Genomic DNA, 22579 nt, shown 5'->3' with positions numbered 1-22579 from the left:
CTCTTTCATTTGTGAAACAAAGTGAATTTTATGTGACTTTTGAAAAGGTAAAATATGGACCATTGACTCGTGGTAACAGGAAGTGACAACAGACGTAAAGTAATCTTTTGATGCTTTCTGGTCAGAAGTCTTTTTTTTTTCTTTTTCTTTTAAACTTTATTTAAACAAAGTAACCACAAACAAGTAAGACAGTTACAACAGTCTAACTCTGTACAGTGCATTTTGTAGAGGCAGATTACAAAATGGAAATACAAAGTAATATTGATAAGAGAGAAATAATAAAATGAAAAATAAATAAATTTAAAAAAATATATGTATGCATTATAGCAAAGAGGAAGTGACAACAGACGTAAAGTCATCTGTTGGCGCTTTCTGGTCAGCTATCACCTGTGTGTAATTTTCAGTGTAACCCGTCCCGCTGTGGTAATACAGCGCCCCCGTGTGGCTGACCTGAAACGTAACACTCGGATCGCTTTGAGTTCAAACAAGCTAGGCTTGGACGGGATGCGCCGGATAAAGTGGAACATGACAGACCGCCATTTGCCTTTAATGTCCTGATAAACAAAAGGAATGAAATTTGGCTTTGCAGCTGAAGGTGAGTCCCACTGACTGCGCGTGACAGCTGTTCTCCAGCTATCCGTTGTAGCTTGCTAGCTTACGGCGAGCACGATGAGCGATAGCTTGTTCTTCCAGTCTTGTCAGAGAGATTGTAGGCACACCGAGCTCTGTTCAAAGTCACACCATACCCGTTTAGTTCGCGTCAGGAAAACATATGTTACCTCTTTTATTAAGTCATTTAAAAATGCTGCGTAATTGAGGCGAGTTGTGTCGCTTCGTTCGGGTTGTGATGTCAACATCCCGGTCAGTATTCCCCATTGTGCAACGTTTGTGTTGGTAGTTGTGCCTGCCTCGACCCTCAGGTGAACTCAGAATAACTCTTTGACGTTCCGCTGGAGGAATGTATTTTGGAGGTTATAGTGGAAAATAACCTCCAATATGGGAAGACTGATTATTTAATTGTCAAATCGTTGGATTAGTGGGATCGGTGTCATTTATTCATGCTAACATGTGAGTGTTTTGCTGACGCGTTGTTTTCCAACTCAGATTTGCAATTAAATACCATGGAAGTGTTTTATTAGCTCTATTTACACATTTCGTTTTAGTGCTGAATGTGTTCACACATCTACAAACATTTTACATTCAGGTCAGTCATATAGGCAGGTCACATGTCGTGCGTTTTATTTGCAGACTGCCCCCTATGGAAGTCCAGAAGTGTCCGGAATGTCATTATTTGAGTGATTGATTTAAAAATATTAATTAATATAATTAAGTATATTATGAATTTATTATTGCAGTGTTTTATGCATATATATATATAAACAAATAAGTATGTATTATTTATTTTATTTAGTTTTGTCATAGTCATATTCAGCAAAAAAAAAAATAGATTTTTCACAAATTAAATCTTCAAAAACCAAAAATTCAATTTGATAACCTTGATTTATTGCCCAGCCCTGCTGTATTGTAAAATTGTAAATGACATGCGGTACATAATAATTCATCTGATGTCCTTAATGCCGCAAGTAGCACATAGATTTAACCACATTTCAAGCAATGTGATGTTTTCTTTGTCGTTTATTTAATTAAAAACATGAAAATTCTTTCATACTGCGTCTTCAGGGTGAATGTCATCCTGTCAAGCTCAACGCCGCTGTTAGACCTCGCCGTCGTACGAAACTACTGAGGGCAGCCCAGGTCTGCATTGGTGTGAAACGCCTCGGCTTCCAGCGCCAAACTCAGGGAGATGGCTTCACCCTTCGTGCCTGTCCCTGTCCCCATGGACAGAGCGCTGTCCGGCGGCAGGCTGAGGCGGCCGCAGCGCGCTGCGTCTCTCGGGAGCGTCTCCAGCGGTTCTGAGTCCTCGTCCCCCATCACCAGGTCAGTGGGGGACGAGCGGAGTCGGACCGGCGGCGAGTCGGAATCGCAGCGGCAGTCGCGCTGCGCGGACAGAGCCATCCGCAGCCTGACGCCCCCACCGCCGCAGAGCCCCGTGACCCGGGCCAGGGTGAACGGAACGGTGGAGGCATCCGTCCAGTACTCGACGTGCCCTCGCTCCATGTCGGACCCCGCCGGGCGTCAGCAGGCGGAGGAGAGGCCGATCACCCCGACCGTGCTGGGGTACGAGGTCATGGAGGAGAGAGCCAAGTTCACGGTAACAACCTGAAGATGTGATTGCCTAGCAACTGCTTTGATGGAAGCTTTTCACTGATGATCAGTCTGACTGTATCAGGGGGGTCCAAACGCTTTGGGACAAAATCTACAGCTCAAAAATTCTCGCAGGTCAAAAAAGAGACAACTGTGAAAATACAAATCCTCTTTCAGTCCTACTAATCAGAGCTTTTTGCATGTTGTGCTGAGAGTCAGGATTGTGTGTCATGAATTGACTGCAATGCTAAAATGATTTCATTTTATTTCACACATCGCTATATGCTTACAGCTTCAAGTTTCATTTTCTGCAGGTTTACAAGCTGCTGGTGAGGAAGAGTCAAGACGAGAATTGGGTCGTGTTTAGAAGATACACTGACTTCTCCAGACTCAACGACAAGGTGCTTTTGATTATCTATTATTATTTACTTTCGTAATAATTTTTTTTTTTCCGCCGCCTTCGTGCAGCCGTCCCAGATGTCCTGGACGTTTTCCGGTCCAGTCTTTGTTGTCTCGTGCTGGTGTTTGCAAACACTCTGTCATCAGGCTGCTTTCTCTGTTGAGCATGCCTTGAAAGCGGTCAGAGCTGCACAAAGAAGCTATCTGTTCCCACTCAGCCAGCAGGCCCGAGCCCACAAGGTGGATGGCGCTCTCACGGCTCAGGGAAGGAATGTTTGATACAGATTACATAGGCAGGAAATGCAGAGGCGTTTGGAGGCCATCCGTGCTGCTCAGCGCATAATAGTATGAGGATATTAGTAGAGATCATGTCAGGTTTGTTCTCAACTATAATGGCTGTCTCTGAATCTGGGGTTGACCCTGCTTGTTGAAACTAAAAAAATATATTTTTTATCAGGTACTTTTGTTGAAAGGAACTTATCACATTTACTGACAAAACTGCGCTGGGATATTTGTCATTTTTCCTGTAAAGTTGTTGGTTTATGCAAGTTTTATACTATTTTTGTTCTCTGTGTGTGTTTTCCCCTCCAGCTAAAGGAAATGTTCCCCAGCTTCCGACTCTCTCTGCCTCCTAAGAGGTGGTTTAAAGACAACTACGACAGCGACTTCCTGGAGGACAGGCAGCTGGGGCTACAGGCATTTTTGCAGAACTTGGTTGCACACAAAGACATCGCCAACTGGTACTTAGAAAAACTGGATTAGTCGACGCTGCTGCTTCAATTCTTTGTCCGTGTATCTCAACTTAACAGAGAGTCAGCATCCGTATCTGACATAAGCAGCCTTTAATGTCATTTCATCACTGATTTATTCAATAAAAAGTCACACATGGTTCTGTTTTTGTGCTTGCTCTCTTTGACAGCCTTCCAGTGAGGGAGTTTTTGTGCCTCGATGATCCTCCGGGGCCTTTTGACAGCCTTGAGGAGAGCAGGGTAAGCATACACAGAGCAAGTGATTCCTCTTCTCAATCAATTGAGTGAAAGTAAATAGAAGCCGTGTGTTGGTTATTACTGATGGATAATCCAGTAATAACCAACGTTTTGATGAGAAATCTCTATACCAACTAATGACAAACGGGAATCTATTTTTAGAGATGCACTGATCTGATAGGAATGTATGTATCGGTCCCGATATTGATAATGTGCCTGATCCATTACGCTGGATCTGTTCAGTCTAATTCTAAAAGAAATGTTTTGCATCAATTCAGAATTGATTTCCTGTATTGGATCGGTATCGGCTAATATTTAACCTCGGGTATCGGTATCAAAGTGGGGGGGGGAAAGTGTATCGTGCATCTCTAACTATTTTTGTAGAAACAAACAGGTAAGGGTGCCCTGGTACAACTTTTTCACTTCTGATACGATACCAATATCACAGCTTTGAGTATTGGCCGATATCGATATTCACTTGATACAATTTCAGCACAATCAGGTATACTTTTATTAGTTATTGTGTTGTGTGGAATATTAGAAAGGGCTTGATCAAGCGATATTACTCTGATACTCACGTTTTGGCTGATATTAGACCAATTTTCCACATCGGTATCAGATTGGAACAGGACTAGAGTAGTCCTGGTGTTTCTGAAGTTACATTCTTCATATATTTAGACCTCCCTGCATTTTTGAGCTCCTTTAGTTGTATTTGCTGGGATTATTTTTGACAGACTCCCTTTGTTATGTAACAGAGTGGGTTGGAAAAGAAGCACAAGGCATAAAACGGCAGATTTGTGATGCTGGATGGCTCCGTGTGAGAGCAGTTCTGTTGCTTTAAGGAGCACTCCAGCCGGGTCTCATTTCCTGACACCTGGCTGGCAAAGAAAACCAGAACCATCCTGCTTCTGCAGAGAGAAGTTGTTCAGGTTCCTGAAAAGTTCGCCAAGGGCGCTTTTTGTAATTTATGCTGCTCAAACTTTGTGTTCATCTGGGACCAGCAGGGGGACTGAGGAACTGGATCTCTTTGTTCTTTTGAGTCCAGAAATGATAAGATCAGAAAAGATTCAATCATCAAAGTCAGATGGAAACTCAGCATCTTCCTCATTTTTAGTACAATGATGTTGGAGCACCATTTATCTTCCTTTGCACCGATTGCTTGTAACCGCAAGAGTGGAGACAAGAAAGTCTGTCTGACAAGTGTCAGTCTGTCATATATTAAATATTTTTCCTCTCTTCAGGCGTTCTGTGAGACGCTGGAGGAAAGCAACTACCGCCTGCAGAAGGAGCTGCTGGAGAAGCAGAAAGAGATTGACTCTCTGAAGAGGAAACTGGAGGAAAAGGAGCAGACCATCCTGACGCTGGAGAAGCACGCCAAGTCAGTTGACCAAACATCGCCTCACTAATATTTATAGTGGGTTTTTATTGACACATCCTGTCACTCATGGATGTGTAATCGTTGCAGTGGAGGAAGCCTGGGGTCTCCCTGCGGTCTGTCGACTCAGGGAAGCGAGAGCAGTGCAGACGCCGACGTGGAGTCGTCTGCAGCAGAGGCGGATCAGGACACGCCCGGCGACACGGGGTAAAACACACACCCAAACAGCAAATATTATAAAGATACATGAGTGGTTACTCCACCCTGATTCACAGGTGTTAAATTACCTCACTTCTCTGCTAAACTTTTGACTTTATCAAATGAGCTGAAATATTAAGTCAAATTTGTGAATTGAACCTTGACATTGGACCCTTGCCTTGCATTTTGGTCACTTTTTATTCCTTTAACAAGTTGTCACCTGGCAGGGGGAGTGCATTAATCAGAGAATGCAGCCAAGAAAGAGGTTCTAATTTCAGAAAAGTAGCTATTGATTGCAAACAATTCTGATCAGAGTTGAGTTCTTAAAAGCATTCCTCGCTATAGCGAAAGCATAAATACTAATGTAATCCAATCTGACAGGGTGCAAAATGGTGGTTTTATTATGTCCATAAAAGTTACTGAACATAGTTCTGTTTATGTTTGTCCCAGTGGTATTCACAATGAAGGAACAAGTACATTTAATGGGAGCTTTTGAAGGACGGCCAGAAATGAAGTGCGTAGAATCACAATTTTTCACATTCAGCAGGAAAATAAAACTTTCAGAAACAATACTGATGATCTTGTCAGCTAGTTTACAGTGAAAATCGCAAAATATTTTAAAAGATGTAAAAACTCTCGGACTTCAAATTGTGATTATTCACAATTAATCGGTTATTGAAATAATAATGAACTTGTTCAATAATAGATTAATGAGTCACTGAGTTTACATCGACTCAAAAAAGGCCATTTGCTGACAGAGCAATGTAGCAAAACTGTGCAGAAGACATTTAGCTTTTGAGATGAAAAATCTTCTTTGGTTTTAAATATGTTCTACCCAAAACTCATAAAGCACCATAGTAGATTGCTGCTATATTGCATGCTATATTGTTGCATTTAAAATGTTTATTTATTTAAAGTAAACATTTTACTTGAAATAAGTAAAATGCTTATTTTCTTATTTAAAAAAGGAGTTAAATTCTTTATTAGCATCTTTTAATGTATTTCTGATATTGCATAAAACAAATCCTGGTTTTTAAGCAAAGAGTCTGCAAACTGTGTCAATAGTACATCTGAGTAATCGTCAGAATAATTGATAGAATAATTCATTACTAAAAGAATCATTAGTTCTAGCCATGAATAGAGCCATGAACCAAAGATGAAAGCATTTAGCAACTCTCTCCTCCACAGCTATGAGTGGAGGAACCTGTGCTGGGAGCTTCAACCTCTCAGTGCCTCTTTTGCTGTCAAATTTGGGCAAATGTGTCTGAAATACGAGAGAAATCTGGGCTTCAATCTGGATAAATCAGAGCTTGTTCGTCAAGAGCGAACATGATCTCAAAACCAGGCGCTCCACGATTAAAAGAGTCTAATCAGTAATTATTTTCTAGTCTTTAAAGAGTTCCTGTTTGTGATGATTTCTTTCCCCTGGATATTTCACAGCAGGGCAGCTCCCGTCTGAAAGCACAGCGGCTTTACTCGTCAGGTATTATGACAGCTAACTCGACAGGCTGAACTGCGGCATTCTTACTAGTAACACGCATCCCATCATCTGTGCTATAAAGGTGTTCTGTTACGTGTTGTCAGGGGGCTCAAAGCTGCTCCCCCCCACGTCTCTTTCTACAAGTCTTGCATGCTAAATGTGCCGCTAACTTTGCCGTTTCTCCTGTCTAATGGCTGAAGATGGTCTGTATGTTTGTCTTGCTGTGGAAACGTAATTTCTTGTGTTTTTGCCTGTTTTCTCACAGAACAATGTCTTGAAACAATGAAGTGTGACAAAAAGGCAAAAAAATAAGAAGTCTGTAAGCAGGTGGAAATATTCCTTCACAGCATTATACATGTTACTTATTTAAAAGCTGCTGCTGAAGCTGGGATGAGTTTGTTTTCAGCGTAGCAAGTTCAGGTTGTCTCCTTCTCCTCCCTCGCATGGTTACTTTCTTTCATGATGGACGTGATGACACATTTCAAAGTACCTCCTGAGGCTCGGCAGCTGATGTTTAGAGTAGAAACATCGCTGCTGGCCACAGAAACGCTTTGGATAGAGGTGTCACAATACCTGGCTGATTGCAAGGCTTTCATGTGATGTGTGAAGGAAACCTAAGAAGACCCGACCTCCCCCTCAGCTGTGGTGTGGATTCATCGTGTGGCCATGTCCTGTGCCTCTCCAACCTTTTTGGACATATTTGGACCTTTTCCACTAATAGCTACTCCGCGCGGCTCGACTCTGTTACAATGGTTTCCCATTAGTAAGCATTCAGTCGGGCTAAAAACGCAATGTCTAAAGACTGCCGGTTACTGATTACTTTTTACATTCTCTGTTTGTTTTTTTTTCTCTGGTGTGTTTCAGTTCGCCTTTTCTGAGTCTCTTCTGTATGGAGTGGAAAGAAATGAGGAAAACAAAGCTGCATACGGTTCAACAGAGCTTTCACGTCACTATTGTAGCATTGTCTATGTTGTGTACAAATCGCTTTGTGCTATTTTTCGGACTGTGGAACTGCATAGCTATATAACGACCCAACCGAATAGAGCTGGAACTCAGTGTTAATGATTTAAGTTTTTTGAAGAAAGTCGGAAATACTGATTCTGATTTTGGCCGATACCAATTTTATTTTTGTTTGAAAAGTCACTAATTGAGAATAGGAATACCTTTATTAGACCCTCAGTGGGAGCAGATGTAGATCTTGTCCTCAGGAATGAAAAACAAACATTATCAGACATGGGTGTAATAATAATAATGTTGCTATGGTGACAACGTTAGCAACTATGCTAACTGCGCATGTGCAAATGTGACCTGTTGGGCGGGTCTATCAGTCAGCTGTCTCACGGGCATAGGAAAAGGGGACAGTGGCTGATTTTAGACCTTTGCAAATGTAGATATCAGTTTCATATGCAAGTATCGGACGATGACTGAAAATTCCGGAAATCGGGGCTGATCTGTCGATGCACCGCTAAAAACCACCAGAAACCGTGTAGAGTTGAGCAAGGAGGAGCCGCGCTGTTAGCTGCTATATGCTAGCTGCTAGCTGGAAAAGGTCCATCATGTTGTACAACTAACACCTTCGCCGACTTCTTCTCACACAGTGGTGTGTGTTCACTGTGTGTCTCTTTCAGTGGCTGTCTCGTAACTAAGGCTGTTCTGCAGGCCCTTGCAAAAGTATTTGTGCCTCTTGAACGTTTCCTCATTTTGTCACATTCCAGCCGACTTCAATGAATTTGTGCAAGACATAATTAAAGATATATGGTTTATTTGCCATAGTGCAGATGTCATTTGAGTTCCCGTTACCCTTTAACATAATTTCATCCACAAAGTTGATATTTTAGTCAACAATCTGAGCAAATGGCATCACCAAGGAAGACCAAGCGGACACGTTAGGACGAAAGTTGCATAGGCTTTTTTATACCAGGTTTAGGCATAAAAGATATCCAAAACTTTGAATATCTGAAAAGGAAAATGTTCTTACAACTGTAAACCCAGCAAGACATGGCGGCCAGGCAAAAAAACGTCAGTGAGAGAGAGGAGCAGCCAGGAAGCTGCTGGATCTACAGAGATCCAGTCGTCAGGTGAGACAGTCTGTTGACAGGAAATCACTTCACCTACGTACAAAATGTTGCATGTGGCAAAAATTAACAGCACACTTCATTCTGAAGGGAGGCTTCCTGCTGTAAAATACAGTTTTGATTGAAGCATGTTTATGGTTTAAAGCGGCCCTGTCAAAGTCCAGAACAACATCCAGAAGAGAATGGAAACATTCAGTTTGCCTAAGGTCAAAAATGTCAAGTGAACAGACTTGCACTAATGCTATTGGCTGACTCTAAATTTTATTACACTTTCCGTATTTCACTGTGAAAAGTTTGAAGTCGTCTATAATTTTATTTTCATGTCATAATTAAGTCTTCAACAAAATTCCAATAAATGACATTAAAGTTTGTGATTAGGCCATGACAAAATGCGGAAAAGTCAAAGTTTTATGAATACATCTGCAAAGCACCACCTCTTTTTTTCTTGTGTCCATGTTTTTTTTCTCTTTAACAATATCAGTCTTTCATTTCTGGTCATTTCTTACATTATTTTCAATAAGAAGTGAAGTAAGCTGTGTTTTGTCTTGGCAGTGGCAGGTGTCGGCTCCAGCCGGTGCGGTCCGCCGCCTGTTGGTGCGGCCCGGCGCTCAGCACCTCTCCTCCGGTCATCCAGGTCACTCAGCTGTTCCACAAGAACCCTTGAAGCCCAACGCCAAGCCTTTTCTTTTTTTTTTTTCTCCCGTCCCCCTCCGTTGTCCAATTGGCTTCGCCTTTCACATCACTTCGACTTCCTCCATCTCTCAGGCTGGAACTGCTGTTTGCCCTCAGAGGGGGCAGAGCTCGACCCGATGCACGGAGAGGAAATAGTTTCACGCTGACACCACTTGTGGGTTATTTAACCCGGCACCTGAAACACTTTAGAAAACCCGACAACCTCAAGACGAAAAGCCGAGCCGGGTCGCTCTCTAATCTCCTCCTGCTTCTGCCAGGTCGAGTTTGTGATAATTTTGCCTCCGGAAAGCGTGGCTCCGACGAAACTTGTACCGACAATCGACAACAAAAGTAACCACTGACATCCCCGGACGTTTGTTGCCTTTTTGAGAAGACAGCTTCTCCGAACTGAGAAACAGCACCCCCTTGTGGCTTTTCTGAGCAGATGTACCCAAGTGGGTTTTGTCACAGTCAACATCCACTGATTGTTATCGGTGTAAACAAACCATCGGTTTGCATCGTGAAGCCAACATTCCCTCTTGTCTCAAGTGCCAAGTGCGGTTAGGAAGCGTCAACAAATCAAGATGGAGACATGAGATGCAATAGCTGACACATTTCATAACTAAATAGAAGAAAGAAAAAAAAAACATGACATTTGTTAGTAGCTACAGTCATTGTTTAGTAATGTAGATACACTACATAAAAAAATCTGAGTATTTTTGATCTATGTTGTAGTGCAAATATCTCACTTTTGTCTTATTTCAAGTGTACTGACTTGCAAGAAACATACCAAATTCCTTTATATAAGTGTAAAAAGTTCTAGTTCCACATATAACTATTACTTTTTCACCAGTATTAGGAAATTATTGGCTTTAATCAAGTTCTTATATCTTGCTGAAAAGTTACTTTTATCTTATTACAAGTGTAATAAAATATTTGCACTAGAAATTAGACCAAAAACGCTTGGTAATATTTATTGTTTTTTTGCAGTGTATCAGTAGAAGACCATTTCAGACAGTTTACTTCCAAACATCTACATGTTAACATGCAGCTTTGTGTTTGAGCTATGGAAGATGTTACATCAACACGTGCACTTTAAGATACCGGACTCTAGATTATTGCGGTTTCCGTAAAGACGATTTGCTATTTACACTTGATGTATTTAATTTATTCAACACTAAGTCAGATTTCAAAAGAAAATGTTTTACTTCCCAACCGTCACAGTTGACATCGGGGAGTTCAGGTGGCTTGATCGGCCAAGTGACCGCGAGTTTAAACTACAAGAGAAAGACTGTGTTGAACCAAGACTTGGCGAAAAGCAGCCCATCTTTCACATCGCGAATGGTGCTAATTAACTCTGAAGCGGGAAACACTTCTCTGAAAACGTCACACCCAGACTGTTCCTGGTGAACACGTCACCTACACAAGCCATACTTATTTTTTACTTTTATTTTTTCAATCCAAGCAACTCCGGAAAGGCAGACGCATCTGCGGCTTTCGCTCTTTAATCGTTGTTTAAGGGGTGGGAGGGACGCGGAGCAGCTGACGGCGTCTCGCGCTCGGCCTGGAACGGCTCGGGTCTTGCACTTTATGGATGAATGGCGAAGCTTAATGACCGCTCGGATGTTGTTTTTACTCTTCCTAAGAAGGCCACATGCCTTTTTGATCACTACAAGCCGTTTTGGTTTCCGACGGGGTCTAAGATGTTAATATTTCGTTTTATAATCTGTGCCGCTCTGGATATTTGCCTCTTGCATCATTAAGTGCCTTGAAGGGTTGTGTTGTTGTTTTCTTAGGTTCTCTTCTGATGAGTTGGGATTGCTTTATAGATTTATGCAGGACATGAAACATATCCTCTCTCTCTCCCTGTGATGGAAAGGTTTTAAATAACACTCTTGTGTATATATTTATTGTTGTTTTGAATAGATATGTTTTTGTAATATTACACAAATTGAATCTTAGCTTATTTACACCTGTAGTTTCACTTTAAAAATATATAAACGTATATGCGAACAACAAGCTCCAAACTATGAAAAGGATGCTGTAGACTCTGTAACACACGCTGTTTATTATGTTAAAAAAAATCAATATTCACATGATTAAAGAGGGAGTAACGTATTGAACACACCTACCTTTGTTTTCTGTTTTCTTATGTTTAAAGTTGGTGTTACCACGGCAATAAATGGTGCCAGGAACCTGTGAAATAAAATTTTGGATCTATCTGCTGTGATGTTGTGACGTAAGATTTTTTTTTTAAGGGGACGGAGGGGAAAAGACGCTTTCTAAGAGTTCTGGTTATTTAAAGTGGAAAAATAGGCTCTCGTTACTCATGATGTTTACTTTTCAGCTCTCAGTTTCGCAAAGTGCCGCTTTATTGCCAAACGCCATTCACTAGATTAGCGGCTTACGTTGTGGATCGCTCATATGGGACCCATTTCAGTCGTTTGACATGAAAGAGTCGGCTGAAGTCAGATGTTTGGTTCAAGATGGAGCTTATCAAACCGATGTTCCTGCGCTGCCGCTTTTATTATCCCTCTGAGACGCGAATGGGGTTCGAAACCGGGACGCGGTGTCCAAGTTTCAGTTTGTTTGCCCAACGATGTCATGGGTCGTTTCAAGATTTTTCTTTGAGAAAGCACGACTGCAGTTTTCATTTTATTTTTCTTTCTCTCAACAATACATATGAACAGTTCGTGTCACAACTTAATGAAATCATGAGTGAACGTTGGCTATTCAGCTCAGACTATTGCGGACATATTTCAAATACACAACAAAACATCAGCTCATTCAGTGTCGCCTCATTGTCGTTATTTGCAGAAAGAGATTTAGATCATTTATCTCACTGTCAAGCCTGTTCCACAAACTGACGCCATTAATAGGAATGCATCTCTCCATCGTCGCCGTTCTGCTTGGGCTATCGGTTGTGAAAATATGAGCTCATAAAAGAAGCACCAGATCCACTAAAACTTGCCATTTGGCATAACAAAAGCAACTTATGTCAAAGTTATCTCTTAAATTTCAGACGACCAGACGTCCGAACTGGTTTTGTAAACTTTCGCCTAGATGAAAAGTTCTCCATCAGTTCCCGTCTGTGTTGTCCATCACATCGTGTCTTCTGGCGTGTCAGGAAGCGGTTAAACTGCGTGTAGATACAATTAGGGAAATTGCATAACGTCTTCATTCCTGCGAACCATAATAATCTCCATGCTCTCTTCAATACTTTTCTTGGGATCAAAACCCAACGTGCCAAATTGTATAATTTGACAGACTTTTGGAGACGTTATCTACAGACCTTTGTTTATTTTTTTTGTTTTTTATTTCTGCTCCTGATCTAAAGTTTGCGCCACAGTTAGAGGAGGCTACCTCTCCTGACTTGGCTGTTGCTACTTATAAAGCAGTTAAAATCACTTGACAGCGGGTTCCTAAATAGAAACATCACACAAAGTCCAAATTGTCCAACGCTTGTTAGAGATGAACCGAAAGAAGAAAATCAGGCCCATTGAAAATGGATTGCGGTGGGTAATAAGCAGTCATAAGGACGCAGTAATGTTCCATTTCTTTTTTGCGACCGTCTGTAATCCAAAAGATGTTGTAGTCCACGCCTGTTGTGCCGAGAGAAATCGAGTGAAGTTCAGAATTGTGGTATTTGTGAGGACTGAAGCTGTTTTATAAGATCACGCTGTCGTCAAATTCACCGTTTACTGTCCCCAAAGGTTTGACACCTATAAAATGTTCCCTGCAGGTCAGATTACAACAAACCAGCATATTAGCTTGTGAGGTGACAAGATCCGCGTTCTTTCTTTAAGGCTTCCTACAGAGCTAGTGACATCAGAAGACAATAAATGTACTTAACTCACTTTGCACCAGATGATAAAAAAAGTCAAGGATTATTAGGCAAATGCTAATTTTTTTTAACCCAAAAATTAGTTACTGTTCTGACAAATGTCAAGAACCCCTTTTGCACTAGAAAACATGGATTTTTATCAGCGTTTAAGTTGATAGTGGTCCCATATTTGGCTGCTGTATTTGCAGCTGTGGCAGTCACCTGGTATCAGTTAGTTAAATGAGGTCATGATGGGGACATTTTAGAAAACGTCAAGTTTTTTTATGCAATCTCATTAGGCCATGTTACATAGCCACACTTTAAGGAAACACATGATTCGAGTGTGAAAAGCCACCAGATGCTGTTGACCTTTAGCCTGTATAGAAAAACAAACTAATGCAAATATAAGATGTTCATTAAAAATAAATCTGATTAACTTTGGGTCAAACTCAAAGGTGTCTGTTGAAACAGAGGCTTTTTTTTCTTGGTCGGCACACTGTGTGTGAAACTTGCAGTTTTATTAAATATGGCATTATGGCATAACTTCCTCTTGTACAAGCGAGTGGCAAGTAAAGTACATGAAGCTTTCGATTTCAATCTCGCCAAACAACATTTACCCAGTTTTCACAAGCAGATTCTGACAGCAAAAAAGACCGAGAGGAAAAACCCCAAGAGGGCCGTTTTCCGTGACCCAGTCTTAATCTAAGAGTGTTCACCGGTTCTTGTACGTGTGCCAGGCCTCCTACTGGCCCCTGCAGCAGAAAGTAGCAGTAAAACGGGCAGATTGATGCCTCGTGAATCACATCCATATGGTTTGAACTTGCTGGTGTCGCGACTGTGGCCCCCGAAGCCCATGAGTGTCCATGTTTTGATAAAACTAAAGGCCAGAAATTTCAACTCCACGCCGCATGGAGCCACACAAGCAGGCGGAGGGAAAGATGCGATTGAGGAAGGAACCCATTCGAAGCTGCTTGAATGGCTTTTCGCTCTAAAAACAGGATAAAAGCTGGAAACAACCGTAATGATTTAAGGTTCTCTTAAACCGAGCTGATATTTTGAGAGTTTTTTCTATTGCTTTGCTTTCATACCAAGCAGATACTTTGCCCAGATCAGCTTTAAGTGCTCTGTTTTTGAATTCAATACTGTGATATATTTGATTCATGAAACCAGACGGATCGTCTGCTGCGATGTTTTTGAAATGGGAGTTGTTTCAAGTCCAATTTGACTGCCCTAAACGTCCAACTCTGCAGTTATATGACATTCAAACTTTTTTATATAAAAATAGAGATTTGTTTCTGAAGATTTGTTATTTTTATGTCTTCGGTGATATGCTAACCTGACAGTAACCTTAATCTTGCAGAAAGGAAATCTGTAAATTATTGGCAATCCTGTTACCAATAATTAAATAATTAATTTATTTACTCTTTTATTTTTTTGCACAGTTTGGAAAATGAAAAGATAAGCATTTTCCAAAACTTTTTTTGTGTTTTTTTTTCTTTTTACGTTAACACAACAAATGTCGGACATCTGTCTTCAGCTTAATCAGTGTAATCAATGAAGACATAAAAACAAAAACACTTTGTGTTGAAACCTAAATAAATGAATGTCTAAAGAGATGTTGTCCGAAAATCTTGAATCATTCACAAATTGTGGAGAGAGGACCCGAACGACATCATCCAGAGGGCTGCAAATGGCCCACGGTCCACACTTTGGACATCCCTGCTTAACGTAACACAATTGGATTTAACACGCATGTCACTGGTGTTTGCTCTGCTGACAGGCAGGGAGGGGTGTGTGTGCTGCAAGTGCGAGCCTGCCTTTCGAATAAGTACGAGCCGAGGACCACGGGGAGGCAGAGAGCAGGACTCCTTCCACTCACAGTCAGCATGAAGTTGGCAGTTCAGTGTTTGTGCTTTTTGCATTTCGCCCTTCTCAGTTTTGGACTGGACACGTACATTTCACTCAGCAGAAGCAAGGCCTCTCACATTGATGGTAAGTGACTTGGAGAGAGTTGTTGTTTTGTTTTTTTTAATCAATTTATTTTTTGCATTCATGTAGCAAATAATAAAATACAAGTTATGCTGATGAGTTACGTAAAAACAAATGACTGTCTGAATTCGTGTCAGAGTTTAAATCTCATGAAACCATGACATGTTTATCAAAACTTGTAGAATAGGTTGAACTATGCAAAGTTTGATTGAGCACATAGTTAATTGTAAATTAAATTAAAATAGTTTTTTTTAGCATTTCAACTGGACCATGGTCATTGTTGACAGGACTGGAGGATATGAAATGAATGCAGTTGAGTCCGCAAGTGAAATTTGAACTGGACTTTTTAAAAATTTTACCAACATGATCCTGTGTTAACATCCAAAACGCTGCTCAGTGATTCGATTTCTGTTATACCGATCATTCTGAAGTATATCATTTCTTTTGGCCATTTTTATTTAAACTCAAGATCTCTCAAATAATAATAAAAAGTATGTATTCTTTTTACTTTGTGTCATCTTTTGAGAGGCGCCAACATCGTAGGAGAAACAAACCTAACTGGGCTTCAGCGCAGAAACTTTTATCAACCACAAGACTCACAGAAGTTGCTCAATTTGACAACATTCCTGTATTTATCCTCAAAGCAAACCATTTTAAACGTAGCCCTGCTAATCCCTGCTGGACAGCATGCAGACCGGATGAGTTCGGGCAACAGTTGAAAGAAGCTGACTGGAGTCCAACGTCAAGTTTGTGGTCAAAACGACACGCTTCAACATTGGTTTTTAATGGCTCGTGTTTGACAGTGTCCAAAATTCCTCTTTTTATTGTGTGTAAATCACATGTGGCTGCTAATCTTAAACATGGTACTAATTTTTCAATGGGAGGAAGGCGAAATGTCAGTGTCGGCATGATGGGAACTCTGAGGCTTTCTGTGCAAAAACAAAAAAGACCCCGGTCTCTGGTGCTTCACTCACTTTTATGGCTGCAGAGGTTTATGGTAGGAAGTGATTTGTGTGATAAATGAGACAGTTTTGTATACCCCTTGATTTATTGCCACAGAATGGACCGGTCTCATCTGTGTCACAGTAGGACATGAGAAGAAAAGAGGGGAGAAGGAGCCTCTGGGTTATCAAAGGTTTGAGCTGGGAGTAGAAGTTTCTTATGTGTCCAGCACAAATCGCCCCCCCACCGTTTTAAACCACCTTCCACTCCACCTACACTTCACAAAGCCAAGCAATTGCACCACGAATCAGTCGAGCGAAACGAGAGGCCGCGAGCCCCGACATCCTGTCACCTGTCAGGAACTGACCTTTGGAACATGGGCGCAACCATTAACTCGTCCGTCTCAGCAGTTGCTGCAGCATCAGCCGTAAGAAGCTTTAATGGGTTTGAGGGAAATTCTGCTGAAGGAGTGACAAAGGTTAAACTCTGTTTGAGGAGCTAGGATTCCTTTCAGTGGGAACATATGAGGGTCGTCCAGGTTCAGCTTGTAACATTGCAAATTGGGTGTTCAAGCATATTTCATCTGACAGGAAAATTGTTTTTTTTATTTTTTTGTCAAAAAAGCGGGTTTTAAGTTACGATTCAGATTAGAAAACACACACAAAAAAGTAATTACGCTGAACTGTCTGATAAAGTAGCTGCAGAGGTCAGTTTAAGTTTTAGAAAGCTGCGCAAAAGAACTTCAGTAGACAGAAAAAGAGGAATTTGCATCATATGTTAGAATGTCCTAGTCAAAGTTCAGATCTAAATCAAACAAGCAATCTCTGGTGATCTTGAAAATTAACGTGTACAGATGTTCTCTACCTAATTTGTCTCAGTTTGAGATATTTTTGCAAAAGGCATACACCAAAAGCTCTCAGCTGTCAAGAGTTTATGAGAGGAAATTATATTAAAATTATTTAAAAATGTCTCAAGGAGATTAAAAAAAAAAAAAAAACAGGAAGTAGATAAAGAATAATTGTTTTTTGTTTGTTCGTCTTTTCACAAATTCTTATTTGGATATAAGATTGGACTTTGACTAGGCCATTCGAACACACATTTATTACAAAGTATCAGAGTAAAAATGAAAATCTCCTTTTTCAGTTTTTTCATCATAAATGCTTTGCCTTTTGGCTCCGCAGTTAGAGCGAGTTCAGTCAGACAGGAACACGTTTTTCATCGAAACATAATTGTTCTAATTTTATTTTATTAGGGCATGTAAACCAAGACAGAGTGAGAACACTGTTTGCCAGGAGGGCACTGTATGAACAGCAGAAGATCCACGAGTCGGTGAGTTGGACATCTTTTTTTTTCTTTAATTGTTTGCTGAACATTTAACATTTTTCACCTATTTCCCAGAAAAAGTCGGGCGTCGTCCCTCATCCTCTGCCTCCGAACGACATTCCTCGACCCAAGGCGGGGGCGCCGAGGCCCCCGGTGACGTCCAGGTGCTCCCTGCTGGGACAGAGCTGCGTTCCGCTGTGCGGCTGCTGCGACCCGTGCGCGACGTGCCACTGCCGCTTTTTCAACGCGATCTGCTTCTGCCGGCGAGCGGAGCGCGCCAGGTCACGGTGCGGGAGCGAAAGAGCAGCGAAGAGAAGGAAGGCGAGAAAAAAAAAGCCAAAGACGCAACCCTAGACACGCACCAGCTCAATGGGGGAGAAGAAAAGAGAAGAGAAAAAAGAAAGTGCCAGTCAGACACTTTGGACGCTGCGAAACGTCGACGCATGTGAATGCGAATTTAATCCTCTCGTAGGAGGCAGCTGCTCGGATTAACTGACCACCGCAAGTGAGATTAAAGTCTCTAAAAGTATTCACAGGGCAATGTTGTGTAGTTGATACAACTTTTATATAACCAGCATGTGACGTGTAGGGATTACATTGTTCCATTAGTTCAATGTTCCAGTGACAAGGACTCAAGGCTTTTCATTTTGTTGCTCAAGTTGACAACTTTATGTCAATAAAGTGCTTTGTGTTTTTATTGATTCCTTCTACTTTTCTCAAGAAGACTGCAGTCATATAATCCACCACAACGAGTTTTTGTCACTGTAAAACGTTTTGGGTTGTTGCAGAAAAAAAACATCAGCTGACATCCTTTCACTGCTGCACTTTGGAGAAGTCCAGCTGAAGTTACTTAGATAATTGGCAGACTGATTCACAAAGGGACATATGATTCTGGGGTCATTATCTTAATGAGTAATACTTCCGAAGAAAAGTGTGTAGATTTGTATCAAAATTGCCTTAAAGGGATGAGGAGCTAAAGGTTCCCCAAATAAGCAAACAAATAAAACAAAGCGAGGGAACGGCTTGGCATCTAACTTTTAGAGTTTCAATGCTGAAACTAAAGAAGGTCTGGTGTTGGGAGCAGGACGGCGTGAGCTGAAGATTTTTGGGACGCGGCCTTCTGACAAAAAGGACAAAAGTGCAAAACAGGCTCTTCTGTCCAAAAACAACATCAAGAACAGAGTGAAACTCTGCAGGAAGTACACCAGCGCGGACCAGTGGGACGAGATTATTATCCTTTTAAGAAATCCTCCTTCAGATTGTTGACGGCATCCGGGAAGCCGGTTTTTGAGGAAAGGAAAGGGCACGAGTTCCCCATGGCCTGGGGAATTAAAATGCAAATGGTACTATTTTCTTTACCTCAACAAAAGCTCAAGCTACCTAAGACCCTGTGCAGAATTTTATGCCAGTCCCTTACAAGGAAAGACCCAAGTAATTAGCAATGTGTCCACCCTTGTCAAATTACATTTTGTTTTGCTGAAAGCTTCCATATTTTTATCCTCCAGCTGACAAAGCTGGAAAGCTGGAAAGATGTTTCTCACAAACCTCAGCAATCCAGTCAGATATATTGCAGACGTTGCCAGGTGCTACAATCCTGTCACATCGCACCTTCGGCTGTGCGAAGGGTTTATATTACCCCACAACACCATGAAATGATGGACGAGCTTCGTGATTGGGTGTGAAATACCTTCCTTATATGCTTGTTCAGCTTGACAGATTTTTTTTTTTTTGAGTTGAGCAGTCTCTCTGAGTCCTGCAAAAAAAAAACATATTGAAACATTTCTAGTTTGACCTTAAAAGTCTCCAATTCTTCCTGTCAGCATGACATTTATTCCCTCACAATTGCAATTGTCCGATGTTGGGTTAGGATTAGGGGGTTAGGGGGCTCTGGGTTAGGGTTAGGGAGATGGCTGACGCTGGAGAAAGTCCCATGAGCAGCTGTGGAAGAAGGTCCGAAACCATGTGCTCTTCTTTGGCCAGCGTCACTGCAGATTTCACCACATCTACTCACGTCGTGTGTAGGCAGGCTTGCCGGTCCAAATGAGGCAGGCTTCACTTGAACGCTACCCTAATCCTACTTTAGGGTTTGGCCATCGTATAGCACACCTCAAGGCGTTGTCCTCGTTTTCTTTCATTGTATTTTAACCCAAAGTTTTTTGACGTGACATATACTTTTTCATTGAATAAACGTCTGCATGTCAGGGCATCAGCATGTTCTGAGAGACCTACGATTAAGGGACAGGTCTACTTCACACTTGCAGAATGACACGTGCACCTGCAAGTGGCGTCCAAACTTTTTGCCCTCTGGGCCAGAACTGACAATTCTGAACAAAATTAAAACTGCAAACATTTGTTCATGTTTGCAGTTTCTACACTAGGCAAAAGAAAAAAGAAGAATGAGCAAAGCAATAATCAAAGATCCAAAAAAGGTTTTGGATCTTATGACAGATAATTACCAGTTGTTTTCTATTTTGTTTGCCAAATTTTGACCATTTTTGACAAGTCACAAGTTGAAAAATGTTTGGGTTTTTTTTGTTCTTGAATACCTGGCAAATGAGACTTAGCATATATTAAATCTGAAATATGCACATTTGTATGATACGGTACATAGTACGAGATATTAAATATTAAAGATTTATGTTCACCACTTATGTTTTTCGAGCATCAAATTCCACTCATGTCTATGGAATAATGACAGACAACTTCTCTCTAAAACATAGCCGTTTATTAATAAAAAAATTAATTCAACTTTCCAGCAAAATATTTTAATCAATTAACTCGCTAAGCCAGTAACGTTCAGCTAAATTGCAATAAAAAAAATTAAAAATGAAAAGAATGATGAAGACTATCAAAAAGTAGCACCATAAACAAGAAATAAAAATGATGTAGTGATGAGAAACCTGCAGCAGGTCACCTTGCAGGACACGGTGAAAACCCATGAAACAAGTCCGGCCTTCTGGCTTTTCTAAACCCAGTACTGAGCGCTGCGTTACTTTAACAGTGTGCTTATTTAGAAAAGTGAAACGAAACCGTTTCAATGAAGAGAAACGCTGAAAAGCCAACGAAAGCAGAAGATCACGGGAGAACATGTAATATTTCCACTGAGGAAACAATTAAGCCAAGACCCACACATTTTACAGACTACGGCGAATGAGAATGGAAGCACGGCCAGTCTGTCCATCTGTTTTTCTTATTTACCGACTTGCGAAGTTGAGTAAAGCTCAGGGGGAAACAGCTGCTGACGTCCTGACTGGACGGCTCACTCAGTTTGCTTTTGGCCGTCTAAACAAGTGTTCGTTCTGACAGATTCCTTGCAAATGACTGAAGTAGCCTTCTGCATCTCTGATTGCAAACACATGCGTGATCATCAGAACCTCTTCCCAAAGCAAGAACGCCGTTGTACTCTCCCACATCATCTCATCGTGGCGGCTGACCGACGGAGACCACACGTCGCAGACGCACTCTGTCGTGCGTGTGTGTGTCGTTCTTCTTTCAAGTTGGGAATTGCGAACGTTGTTGAGGTTATTCGCATGTGACATCTTTAACTGTTGCTGTGTGGAGACACTCTGAAAATGTTGCCAAACTGAGTCGACAGGGGAACAAAACTAATAACAGCAACAACAACAACAAAAAGTCCTTAAATGTGCATCTCACTTAACCTGCCACTGAGGTTTTTTTTCTGCAGCTTGAGTGCCATGTGTTTATATGATATTGCTACAGAATGTACATTGGTGCCAAGCAAATGTCTAGCAGTGACTTGATAATCTTATGTAAACTCATGGCCAGGCTATGCAGATGCTCTGTCTGCACCAATGAAAATTCTCTTAGCTCTCAAAAGTAAATATTTGAAGTGGCTTTGATTTTTTTTCTTTACCATTTGAGAACTTTGTGTAGAGCAGAAAGTCAGACAATCAAAAAGTAAGATATAACAACCTGCAAGTAAAGAAACAGCTAAAAGAACAAGTGTCCATGTCCATGTTTGTCCATGTTTATTTTTCAAAGATAAAAGAGTGTAGAAAAAAAACCCACAAACTTGAATTGAGCTGGGCATTTTGGATGGTTCATATTCTTTATGCCACAGACATAAAACTCAAGATCAAATGCATTTCAAACCTAAAATTGAAGAATTTTGTTAACTTGCTTTTAAAAATCCCTCCCCCCCAAAAAAAAAAAAAATACATAAAGCCATCAAAATTTCAATGCTTTTCTGCAAATTTGTCTGCCAATATTGTGGGGCTATTGCTCTATAAAGACTTGATGAACTCACACAATCAGCCACAAATAAAGGCAGTGCGATGCCTTTGTTTTCCAAATACGCTGCATCACCTGCATGTGGCTTTCGCAGCTGCTCATTTCCAAATACATGAATCTACTCTTTTAGACCGAATTCTCATGGTTGTCATTCACGTCATGCGAGCCAGGAAAAAATATTCCGCTGTCCAAAGCCCCTGGCTTTCCAAACACCATGCAGTAAACAATGACCTTTTGTTGAAAAAGGTCCTTGGACAAACAAATCAGAACAAGGCTTGTCTCAACTCAGCTACAGCACTGGTGGTAAACGCTGGAGAAAAACAGAGTTATGATAAGAGGAACTTGAAATGGCGACGCGATGGAGCCGGGGAGCTAAAATGATCTTTTTGTCTGAATTAAAATGTGACACTACCTTTTTAAAAAAATTTAAAATGACACAACTTTGTCATTTATTTTTCATTGATTCTGCATACCTGAAGCGACACATGCGACTACGGTTTTCAACAACACATTTTATTGAGATGCTATATATACGCTAAGATGTATTTCAGCTTATAGAGGCGACTATAGGCTGACATGTAGCCTATATTGCAACTACTAAAGCAGACCACTAAAGTGGACGCTAGTGCATGAGTTAATCCACTGCCAAGTACTGTCCGTCCACTGAAGGTGCAAGAAATTTGATTTTGTTAAATCCAATATGGCGGACAGACGGAAACGTGTCAGACTAACTCAGTGTTACCCGGTTCCCCCAAACCTCCACTTTAGAAAACTTTTGCAGGTATAAAAAAACAGAATATTGTGTCATCAGCCCTGTCTGGTATCTCGCACCTTTCAGATGGAGCTTATTGTTTTTCTTTT

At 41.1% G+C, this 22579-nt stretch overlaps 1 protein-coding gene across 2 annotated transcripts; it reads left to right on the top strand.

The window, feature by feature from the left end:
• Positions 1–387: 387 nt before the first annotated feature.
• On the top strand, positions 388–18168 carry snx16 (sorting nexin 16). 2 transcript variants are annotated; one of them, XM_055037693.1, is made up of 10 exons: positions 388–595; positions 1681–2212; positions 2520–2606; positions 3196–3344; positions 3524–3593; positions 4832–4968; positions 5056–5172; positions 14994–15205; positions 17397–17473; positions 17543–18168. In XM_055037693.1, exons 2-10 carry the CDS (start codon positions 1805–1807, stop codon positions 17819–17821), a joined length of 1536 nt encoding a protein of 511 aa, XP_054893668.1. In that variant the 5' UTR covers positions 388–595; positions 1681–1804; the 3' UTR covers positions 17822–18168. The 2 variants fall into 2 exon arrangements, with proteins under 2 accessions (XP_054893668.1, XP_054893669.1); XM_055037694.1 differs by lacking the exons at positions 14994–15205; positions 17397–17473; positions 17543–18168 and adding an exon at positions 9271–14982.
• Positions 18169–22579: the final 4411 nt, after the last annotated feature.

The sequence above is a fragment of the Poeciliopsis prolifica genome, unplaced genomic scaffold, assembly GCF_027474105.1.
Source record: "Poeciliopsis prolifica strain line A6 unplaced genomic scaffold, Auburn_PproV2 SCAFFOLD012, whole genome shotgun sequence".
Classification (NCBI taxonomy): domain Eukaryota; kingdom Metazoa; phylum Chordata; class Actinopteri; order Cyprinodontiformes; family Poeciliidae; genus Poeciliopsis; species Poeciliopsis prolifica.
The sequence above is the reverse complement of the archived record's forward strand: the minus strand, read 5'-3'. Positions and strand labels throughout refer to the sequence as shown.

Excerpts from the sequence above, each read along its gene's own strand:
- snx16 (XM_055037693.1), top strand. The coding sequence starts at position 1,805 with ATGGCTTCACCCTTCGTGCCTGTCCCTGTCCCCATGGACAGAGCGCTG. Across the intron at positions 2,213-2,519 it reads AGGAGAGAGCCAAGTTCACG|GTTTACAAGCTGCTGGTGAG; the intron begins GTAACAACCTGA and ends CATTTTCTGCAG. Across the intron at positions 3,594-4,831 it reads ACAGCCTTGAGGAGAGCAGG|GCGTTCTGTGAGACGCTGGA; the intron begins GTAAGCATACAC and ends TCCTCTCTTCAG.